The sequence below is a fragment of the Arachis ipaensis genome, chromosome B9, assembly GCF_059453495.1.
Source record: "Arachis ipaensis isolate K30076 ecotype BB chromosome B9, ASM5945349v1, whole genome shotgun sequence".
In the NCBI taxonomy this organism is placed as follows: Eukaryota; Viridiplantae; Streptophyta; class Magnoliopsida; order Fabales; family Fabaceae; genus Arachis; species Arachis ipaensis.
Window position 1 is genome coordinate 137673516 of NC_142444.1, and position 10681 is coordinate 137684196.

Sequence of the window (10681 nt, forward strand, 5' to 3'; positions counted from 1 at the left end):
TGGTTCAACCTCTCTATTGCATTTGAAGGACGTATATCTTGAAGGAAGCTTCTTCTAGAAAGAAAGAGCGAGTTAGATGCTTTAAGTTTTCATTATATATCATAAAAGATCTCCTGCCCTCCACCCATATGCTCAAAAGTAAAAAGTTAAACATCAGGATCATATGTTTAAGGAAGATTTAGTATCCACTATATTTCTTGCATTATAGAAAAATAGATCAACCTTTCAAGACCAAAATGAGGATTTAGTTGAAAAGAAAGAAAGAAAAAAAGGGAATTGGCTTCCATCTCATCGCTGGATCCCCGTTTTTTTGCTTGAAAATTTATGTCACAAGGAAACACCTTTCTTATTAGTGATACTGAAAAATAACCCCTTCTTGAGAAATAACACCAGCTTACATGCGGTTTTAACAAACACGATTCAGAATGTTATATACAAACCATATATCAACAAATGTGTATTCACATTTAATCTTTGACTGCAGAATCTGAGATGACTTCTTGACTCGTTTTGCTTAGACACCTACGAATAACCTGCATTGCGATTCCCAGTGTTCCTTTATCTGTTTAAGCCTCTCTACCCTTTCTGATTGAGCCCTTTTCTCCCAGTATTTCTGGCAGCTGTACAAGTATTTCAAACATTAGCTTATTAATAGAGTTACAAAGGATACACTGTAAGCGCTACTCCAAAATTGAAAGTTAAATTCTTTAGAGCTATAGATTCAAAAATTATTAGATACTATTAAGGGTCTGTTTACTTCTTTTCAATGATAGTACTTTTTGTTTCCAGGCTAAAAAGTTTTATTATTTTCATTCTTTTTTAGTTTTCTTCACAAAGTTCTAAAAACAGAAAACAGTATGCAATCATACAGAAAATAGTTTATGAATTCTAAGGTAGTATCTTCTACATTTTGGTGAAAGCTAAAGTTTTTCCTTGGGTTTAAAATTCTGACACAATCTCTAACTTAATTAGATCTATTTGCATGGCTGCATCCAAGCAACAGTAATCTACAAATAAATAACTACAGTGGGACTGCAATCTGAATGAAGATGCTCGGTATGTGAATAAAGCACAAAAATTTAGTTCCAATACACCCAACAACTAATAATGAGTTAACTTACCAGGCATATAGAACAAGTCAAGTCGATATCAATTTTGATGGAATCAAGTAGCTCACAAGTGAGTGCTGGTTTTCCATCCTTAAACGTTAGAGAACATCCATCAAAGAAAGCATGTGCCTTCCTAGACTGGACCTTAGTTTCCCTTAGATTGATGTGGAGGGCCATAAGCTCACAAAGCCAAGGACTTTGCAGAATTTCCTTGTGCATACTCTGGACCTGTGACTTGAACATTTGTCCTTGCCTGGAATAATGAACCTGCATGCAGTGACAAATACAATTGAATTAATTAAGTACTAATCATATACAGATTAAAGAATTAATTAACACGCCTCATAATAATTTTTTACCTGAATTGTCCAAACATAACAAGCAAAAAGGGACACAAATAATGCAATATCTTATCATATTTCTTCAGTATTTTTCTGTTGAAGGTAGTACTATATGAATGAAGAGCATACTTTATGAGCTAACCAACTATGAAAGAGTTTTCCGGTGATATGAAGTTTCCAAGGTATCATTCCACCACACCCTTTTGCTTGTAGTACCCCTTCTCTGCCAAGGCCTTGCTCATAACCTTAACAATGATTCCCTCACGCAACCAATAGTCCTTCCTGTTGATTTTCTCCTTTTTCTTCTCCTCTTCCCTTATCAATTCTTCCAAGGTTGACTTTCCTCCACCGCCACTCTCTTCTCTCTTCAAACTATTTCCCGAATTTCTTTCTTTGTATTTATCTTCCTCATCCTCATCAAACACAGCCTTCTTCGATGAATTATCAGAATCATTAACAATGGAGTAATTCACAGTAAAAACAGTAAGATTTACAGATTAATTAACACTTATTCAACAATTATTCAACCCATAACAAGTTCACAAATTAACTAACAACAATTATTCAATAATTGTTATAAAAAAAAAGCCAACTGCTCTCATGAAGATGCCAAAAATATCTTCTCATGATGATCTTTGTTTAAAAAGTGTAACTTATTTGTTTAGCAACACTTTGAATAAAGGTAACATTTTTACTTCAAATAAAAATCAAGCCTTACAATCTATCATCCAATAGTAAAAATGAAATATCTTCACATGATGACAATCATAAAATCTTCATTGGAGTAGCCACCTAAAAAAAATACCTAGAAGCTAGAAGCTCTAGAACAGAGCAGAGCAGATCCTGAGCAAGGGGGAGACAAGGGCACGACCGAAGGGATGGCAGGTGGAACAGAGATAACGCCGGTGACGATGGAACAGAGCTGTGCGACGAAAAAAGGAGGCAAGCCCGGCGACGATGGAACCGAGCTGCGCGACGGTGCTTTCAAAGCTGAAACAGTAGCTGCACGATGGTGGAACAGAGCTGCACGATAACAACGGTGGCTTCGAAACTCGTTTCGGCGACGGCGGCGGGATATGGACGGAGGTGAGGGAGTGAGATCGATGACGGAGAGAGGAAGGAGGAGCTCGAGGGTGATGGGAGGGATGGGTTCACGTTTAGCCGTTGTGTGGAGCTAAGGTTGCTGGGTTGGGTAATTGGCTAGGGCATCCCAGCACACGCACAGTGAGACAGATGAGAGAGATCGAGGAGCAAAGAGGATAGGAAGAGGAAAGAAGAAGATGAAGAAGACTGAATCCTTCAGAAGCGTGAACGAGAAGGTTTCTGAACCGAGATGAAGAACAATTTTGGTTTTTTGTTTTTTTAATATGTTTAACACAGATAAAGAACAATTTTGATTTTTTATTTTTTTAATATGTTTTTATTTTGTTGTTTCAATTATTTGAAACTATAAAATTAGAATTAATTGAATTCTAAAATTTAATTAATTTAAAAGGGTATTTTTATCTAATCAAATAAAGGAAGAATGTTTAAGTCTTTTTATAAAATTAAATAAATAAATATTTTTTATTTTTATTTAATTAAAATGGTGTTTTAGTAAAAGTAGTGATATACTATATATTTAAAAAAGAAAAAATTAAATGCTGATGTGGAAAATAAATTCCACATGTCATATTGTTATTTATCCATATTTTAAACGTATCAGTTATTAATTTATCATCGTACCGTAGCAAACACCATTTTATATTATTAGATATAATCTAACACCATTGAAAATACTAATAATAACTAATTAATTACTACAAATCATAAAATATACTTCCCCTAACACTACAGTTTAGTCATTTATAGATTCTTCCGCAACAACTAGTTAGTAATGTTTACTCTTCTCAACAACTAGTTTATAATGACAAATTTGTAACGAGTTTATAAGAAGTTTTGCAATGACTAATTTGCACAACTACCTTTATAAATACTAATTCGTAATAACATTGAGTTATTTTAAAAACTATACCATAAAAAAATAAAATATTTTATGTCACAAATGAAAATACATAACAAAAATTAAACAAGTTATGCCAATTCATTGCTAACACTAACCGAATTAGATTTTAACGTATCGAATTGAGTTAAAAAATACTCTAAAACTTACGAATATATATCGAACTAGAAAAAATTTACCAATGTACACATAAATGGCATTAGGAGTTGATGGTGAAATCTGAAATTAAAAATAAAATAATATATCTCAAGATATAAATGTAATATATTTTCTATATTTTAAAAAATATAAGATAAAAAAACACCAAATTCTTTTCTCTTTCTCTATCTTTGTATTGTATCCTATCTCTCAAACAAAATGCAGCCATTAAAGTAGAAATTAATAAAATATGTCCCTATACTTATTTTGTTCTTTTAAGTGTATATCCCTCAAAAGATACATAAAGGGGAGTCAAAGAGAGATTGAGGTAGCACTAAGAATCTGCCTCCTTGGAACAAGAATGGGTTAAAGTTCATGGTTGAGATTAAAGACAAGTTTTACACATCATTACTCTTGTCCTAGGATGTTTTGAAGGGCCAACACCAAGAGTATATTAACTCACCTTGGTTCGGATATTCCCTAAATATTCAAGAAACCAGATTAAACAACTTTATAATTAATAATACATTTAGTAGTGTCACTTTTTCTATCTTTAATTTTTGTTAGGTAGATCCAAACACAATAAATAAAGCTTCCTCAACTATTATTGCTTTCAAATATGTTTGCCAAAGTGCTTTAATTTATATATATAGCTTTCAATCTTCTTCTAAATATCACCATTAGTGTTCTAGTGCCTTGGAGTTTTTGTCATCAATTTCAAGAGAAATTTTAACTCTTTCAGATGGAAACAAGTGCTCCAAATGTAAATGTCTTGAATTTTAGTTCTGCTTCTTTCTGTTGTGGAACGGACGAATGCGATTTTCGATGGATCGGAGGCTTTCGCCCTTCTAAAATTTTGCAGGTAGTGATGCTTGTTTGCTAGAAATGAAATGAGATATTTATAGATTCATGCTGTGTCCAAATATATTTTTCATTCTCATGCATATGGTTGTATTTATATTTTGTAAAGAAAATATTGGACAAGATCATTTTACTAAGGGAAATCATTAAAATTTTATCAAATAAATACTAAAATTAAGCACCCTATAATATATATTATTTACTTTGGATACAGGTTATGTTGCCACAACTTGAAGATTCATGTAATTCCCAGGAACAAGTGTGTGATATTATAAAGTTTGGAAAATCATGTGAGGAAGCAGAATATGCTCTTTCACAAGGCATGGAAAAACTGCATCAACTGCATGCCAAAGCAACAGCAGCAGGTGACAAGGGATCTCAACTGATTTTTGTCTCTCAAATGGTTAGCTTTCTAAAGCAGGTAAGTAACAACACTTCCATATTTTCTGTCCATCTAAAATAAAGTGATAATAAAAGAAAGTAAACACATAAATTGTATTTCAGAACAGATATTTTGTTGATTCTCTGCAAGTCTTTGAGAATTATTCTCATTTGGTCTCTTTGTTGTTATAAAAGTGAATTAATAAATCTCATAATAATTTTTAGACCTAATTGACTTGTAATAAAATTTGTTAGGAACTTATTTGTTCAACATGTATGTTACACATTTAATTGAAGTGACGAAAGACTAATCTTTTTGACGAAAGTAATTTTTAAAGAATTCTAAAAGTTAAAAATTTGTTGAGAACTAAAGTGTCGAAAAATTTCGTTGAAACCGATTTGAGTGTTATTTAAAAAAAAAAAATTTCTTTATCTCTTCTATTGGTGTCTTTGTATTTTATGATGTGAAAATAAAGTTAGTCATTAAACAGAGTTTTAACCATAAAGCTTGTGTCCTAGTTAATCTAACTTATAAAATTATTTATTTCAGATTTAGCAGCTAATGGATACTAACAAATGAAGCTTTTTTTTGTTACAACAGGCTAATTATGTTCGTCAAGAATTCTTGCATCAATTCTCTCGTTTCGTTACAGTTTCCCAACAAGCTCAAATTTTACTTGCCTTGGGGATTAAGCTTTCCCAAGATATCTGAACAATACTTTCTTTGTTTTCCTTTTAATTGTCACTATGAAAATTTGGTGCATCATTGCCGAATATTCAGATGCACTACTATTCTAAAAATGCACCAAATTTTTATAGTGAAAGATAAAAAAAGAAAAATGGAAAGAGCAGTGTAATATCAACCAATAAATATTGAATCCAAATAAAAATTAATGTATCTTGTTTGTAATGCAAAACAAAATATTAAGGTTATAATATTAGAGAATTTTAAGTTAAATTGAGATTTTGGGGAAAGTAAAAGTTAGATCTTTAAGGTCTAAAGTAAAAGATGTTATATGAGTGAATGAGAAACAAATCGTATGTGTATAAAATTGTTTTAGAAAAGTTTCCCAACAATTATTAAGAATTTCTAAGTGGCCATGATTAGGAAGAATTTGTAGTTGCTATTAATATTTACTTGGATTAAAGAGTTGAAAGTGGTCACGTTTGAAGCACGTGACTGTTTGAAAGCCCAATAAAAAAGGTAAGCAAACGAGCCTCCCCAACCTCCCTCTCCCAAAAGTGAACTTGGCTAATAGAGATTGCAATGGAAACCAAGGAATGAAAGAATTCTGTATATTGCTTTCATTGATTTTACTGTTCCTTCTCACGTTAACTTTAATTGGATTTAAAGGTTATAATTTTCAGTCCACATCAGTAATAAATAGAGGCTAATGCTAAATTATCATATTTATAAACAATTCTCAAGTTTTTCACAATTTTATAATGTATCCTAAAAATAATTTTACCACCCTAAAAACTTTCTAGTTTAACAGGATACAACTATGTTATGCACAAAAATAAATAATTATTAAATTAGTATTTTTATAAAATATATGTTAAAATATAAAATAATAATAAAAGTATGTTTTTTTTTTTACCAAAAATAAGAGACTCGAACCCACAACCTCTTAAATGAATATGAAAAAATTATGGCATTTGAACTATAACTCATTGACAATATATATATTCCTGATATAGTTTTTGACTAAGATTGAAAATTTGGCCATGTGCTACGAAGCACAAATTAAACACTAAGATAGCGTTTGGTAAGAGATACTAAAACTGAGATTAGAGGATTGATATTTAATATTATATTTGGTAGTTAGAGATTAAAAGTAAAATTTTAGTTTTCATTTAAAAAATTTTAATCTTTTTAGTACCTCTAAAAAATAAGAATATAAGAGACTAAAATTTTTGGAGATACTAATTAAAATTTTAATAATATTTTATTCTTAAAATATCCTGATCCTTTATTCCCCAATTCCACCCCCATCTCTCACCCCACTACCACACTTCTGCTATCACCAAATTTCACCACTAATAATAATAATAATAATAATACCAAAATTAACAACAATCTCATTGACATATATTAAAATCAGATTCATCAACATATATCAAAATCAGATTCATCAACTCATAACAAGAGGATTTCAAAATCAGAATGAAAAAAAATAGTTGGAAAGATTGAGACGGTGCGAAATTGAAACTGAGGCGACACGGCGAGCACATCAAGAAACAGAAAGCAGCATGACAGACCTAAACACGAGCACGATACGGCGACACTCAAGCAAGGTGATATGGCACGGTACGATGCGGAACTGTAACTTGAGAGAGCGCACACTAGAGAGAAAGAGAGAGAGAAGAGTAAGGGGGAAGGAGTAGGGTTTTATTAGAAATAGTATTTTAGTAATTTCACTTATTTAAGTGTCGATTTTTATTTTAAATCAAATATAAGGTATTGAGACATAACTCAATCTTGTATACTTTAGAGTATCTATCTCTCAATTTCTGTTTTCCATATGCTACCTAATAAAGGCATGAGATATGACATGAGATTGGATATGTCGATCTAATTTTTTATAAGACATGAGTTACGACATATAAATAAAATATAAAAGTTTTTTTAGATAAAGTATAATAATATCTTAATATTTTATTGATATTAAAACACAAATTGATATTTTAAATATCTAAAATATTTAAAATAATTTTTATCTTAATAAATAATAACATATAATATTTTCAAACTCATTTTAAAAATTAGTGCAACTAGGTAAATAATAAAGTTGGACGCATTAGTAGTATTTAAATCTGTCTAAATTCATTTCTAAAGTCAATCTTAGTTACACATCGAAGTCTCAAATGTATCAAGATGCAACTTGCCACAGTGTATAGTAACAAAGTTAAATTACAGTGTTGGTGTCTATAATTTTATAAAATTTGTAATTAAGTCACTGTAGTAAAAAAAATTTAATCAGGTCTCTATATTAATTTTAAATTTATAATCACATCCTTTCATTTAATGGGATATGCTGAGACATATTCGTTAATAGTGTGAGATAAATAATAATATTTTTGTAACGTTTACAGTTAAAAAGAATCTATATACAAATTTAAAACCAATATAGAAATTCAATTGAAAATTTTTTAAATGTATGGATTCAATTAAAAAAATTTAATCTTAATATATTAATGATGTAAAATATTTTATATAATCGTCAAATTACATTCATTCGTTTAGATGACCATTCACGCTTCAATTATATAAGATAGTTATTTTTATTAATGTATTATTATGTAATTGGATGTATGTATAAATTTTTTTATTAATAATTTATCAAAATTAAATTCTTACAAATTTAAAAAAACTAAAAAAATTAACAGAATAATTTAATTATAACAAAACTACCACCTATACTAAAAGAAGACCCAGATGCTAAATGTAGCGATAGACAAAATATCCCTTGCAATTGCTTCCAAATGTGTGAGGGAATTTAACTTCATTTGATATTCATGAATTTAGGATATCAAATTCATCTTGAGATTGTGGCATTTATTTTTTTCTAAGATAATAATCTATCTCACTTTTTGCATTGATGAATATAGATTCATCATTTACATGCATAGTAACAAAATCAATTGTCAAGATTCATGATGAAAAATTTGTATTTTCCTTTTATTTTATTTGTGCTTCTTTCTCTCACGTTTTTTTTTTTGTCAACAACCAAGCACAACTTAATTTTGTTCACTATCAAAAGAGTAAAGACAGTTTAGATAAATAATTTGATTAAATTCTTCTGAAAAGAAAGTAAGATAAAGATTTATAAATAAATTATTTTATATTTAAATTTTTAATTATAAAAATATTTATTTTAAAAAAATAATAAAAAAATTATTATAAAGTCATTTTTTTAATTACTTTTCTATAACTATTCTAAATAACTTTTTAAAAAATCACAAATTAATTTTAAAAATTCTAAATATTAATGAGATAATTTTTTAAAATTAAAGGTTAAAAAAATTACTTATAAACCTATCTAAACTAGTCATAAATAATGTTACTAAAGCCAAAGCTAATTGAGTAGCTTGATCTCTTTGTAGTACCATTAGTTGTATTATCCAAAATCAAATATTGCATTATCTTTTGTCTACATCTCTTTCTCTTTTTCCCCGTATCTCCTTCTTTATTTATGTCTTCCATTATCTTTGTTTTTCGCTTTCTTTTTTTAATGTTGCTGTTACTACCTATCATCGTTTTTGTTCAAATTTGCAGATTTACATTACTTCCATCTTCGTCACCTCTATCACCTCAACTCTCACACATTTGAATTGAATATCTCTTATACAATATGATTAAATACATTGAAAATTGTATTTGTTTATATATCTTAATCTATTTGCATTTGTGTCTATGTCTTTGTATCTAAAAAATACTAACCAAACACTCTCTAAAAGCGAGTATACTCACATTCATAGAGAATATACACACGTAAATCATATTTTGTATCTTTTCGTAGTTTTATATAAAAGAAATTTTTTAATAAAAAAAATTAATGGAAGTGTGAATATCATAACTAATAACTTTGTTAGGTAATCAATTAGGGTACTAACTAAGTCCAGCCAACTACAATGTGGGTCGCAACAAAAGTCCACAAAAAACATTACATGACTTTACCCAAACCTAATCTTATTTTCACGTCAATCACCCTTCCTCTCCCACTCTCCTTCACGATGTTCACCCTTTCTTTCCTCTCCCGCTCCAGTAACACCGTTGCACTATATCCCCAACCGGTGTCGATCACTCTTTGTCGTAGCAAGGAGCCGCGTCTCCTCCCGCCGAAGACGACGACCCCAAACCTGACGATGGGAACCCCGGAGCACAGTCATTGTGCCGCGCAGCTTGACGCCCCTCCTCAAACTGGCGCCGATCATTCTCCCGCTGTCGCAAGGAGCCGCGTCCCCCCCCCCCCCCCGCGCCAAAGACGACGTCCACAACCCCCACGAAGGGGTTTCCGGAGCGCCGTCATTGAACCGTGTAAGAATCCACCTTTTCAAAAAAATTTAAAAATAATTTTTAATTAAGTGATTTTAGTGTCATAATTTTATCTGTTATCCCCTCTATGATATCTTAAAGATATTCTAGAAGCAGGAATATAATTAATGCTAGTCAAAGTCAAAGTCAAACTAAGTTAATTATGGTTCTATGATATCCTAAAGATATTCTAGAAGCAGGAATATAATTAATGCTAGTCAAAGTCAAAGTCAAACTGAGTTAATTATGATTTTTACGAAAAATCGTAAGAGAGTAGTTAGTGGATTTTAACTACCTTTTTTTTTGCTTTTGAAGAAAGAATTTCAGCCTCATGTTTTATGCACTATCTTCAAAAATGATTCTTGATCACTCATATTTTTATCATGAGGTAAAAATATTACCTAAGTCTAGTAGGATACACCTAAACACTACATTTTATCCTTTTTCTCTCTCTCGGCCTAATCTTTCTCTCTTTCTAACATCTCTAATAATTAATTTTACTTTAGATCTATAGTCATTAGAGATAAGATTTCCTACTAAGCTATGATTAGGATATGACTAAGCTTATTAATTACAACCTTATCCATTTTACTTTAGGTAATTATGCATAATCATTAGGATAAGATCAATTATTAGAATATGATTAAGAATTGACTAAGTTCATTAGTACGTTCTTATCTATTCTTGTTCTTATTAATGAAGAACACTTTTTTTCCATCACTTAGCTTCATTGAATTCACTTCATACCACACTAAGCAAACTTAGTGAGCTTTGATATCAGATAGACTTCTTTTAGGACCTGATACAGCTA

At 30.3% G+C, this 10681-nt stretch overlaps 2 protein-coding genes across 2 annotated transcripts; one reads left to right on the top strand and one right to left on the bottom strand.

Moving 5' to 3' along the window:
• Positions 1-510: 510 nt before the first annotated feature.
• LOC110266937 (E3 ubiquitin-protein ligase NLA-like) lies at positions 511-2139 on the bottom strand. The gene is made up of 6 exons (XM_088499230.1): positions 2122-2139; positions 1667-1881; positions 1518-1558; positions 1122-1375; positions 1026-1039; positions 511-620 (listed from the first exon to the last, which is right to left on the bottom strand). Exons 1-6 carry the CDS (start codon positions 2137-2139, stop codon positions 515-517), a joined length of 648 nt encoding a protein of 215 aa, XP_088355356.1. The 3' UTR covers positions 511-514.
• Positions 2140-4297: 2158 nt separating this feature from the next.
• Positions 4298-5544, top strand: LOC107617158 (TGACG-sequence-specific DNA-binding protein TGA-1A-like). The gene is made up of 3 exons (XM_016318938.3): positions 4298-4452; positions 4666-4872; positions 5434-5544. Exons 1-3 carry the CDS (start codon positions 4333-4335, stop codon positions 5542-5544), a joined length of 438 nt encoding a protein of 145 aa, XP_016174424.1. The 5' UTR covers positions 4298-4332.
• The last annotated feature ends 5137 nt before the right edge of the window (positions 5545-10681 follow it).

What these genes read in the sequence shown, in the direction of transcription:
- LOC110266937 (XM_088499230.1), bottom strand. An exon ending in AAGGCCTTGGCAGAGAAGGG is followed by an intron (nt 1,559 to 1,666) that starts GTACTACAAGCA and finishes TCATTCATATAG; the next exon opens with TACTACCTTCAACAGAAAAA. An exon ending in ACTGAAGAAATATGATAAGA is followed by an intron (nt 1,376 to 1,517) that starts TATTGCATTATT and finishes ACTGCATGCAGG; the next exon opens with TTCATTATTCCAGGCAAGGA.
- LOC107617158 (XM_016318938.3), top strand. Translation starts at nt 4,333, where the DNA reads ATGGAAACAAGTGCTCCAAATGTAAATGTCTTGAATTTTAGTTCTGCT. An exon ending in GCCCTTCTAAAATTTTGCAG is followed by an intron (nt 4,453 to 4,665) that starts GTAGTGATGCTT and finishes CTTTGGATACAG; the next exon opens with GTTATGTTGCCACAACTTGA. An exon ending in TGGTTAGCTTTCTAAAGCAG is followed by an intron (nt 4,873 to 5,433) that starts GTAAGTAACAAC and finishes TTGTTACAACAG; the next exon opens with GCTAATTATGTTCGTCAAGA.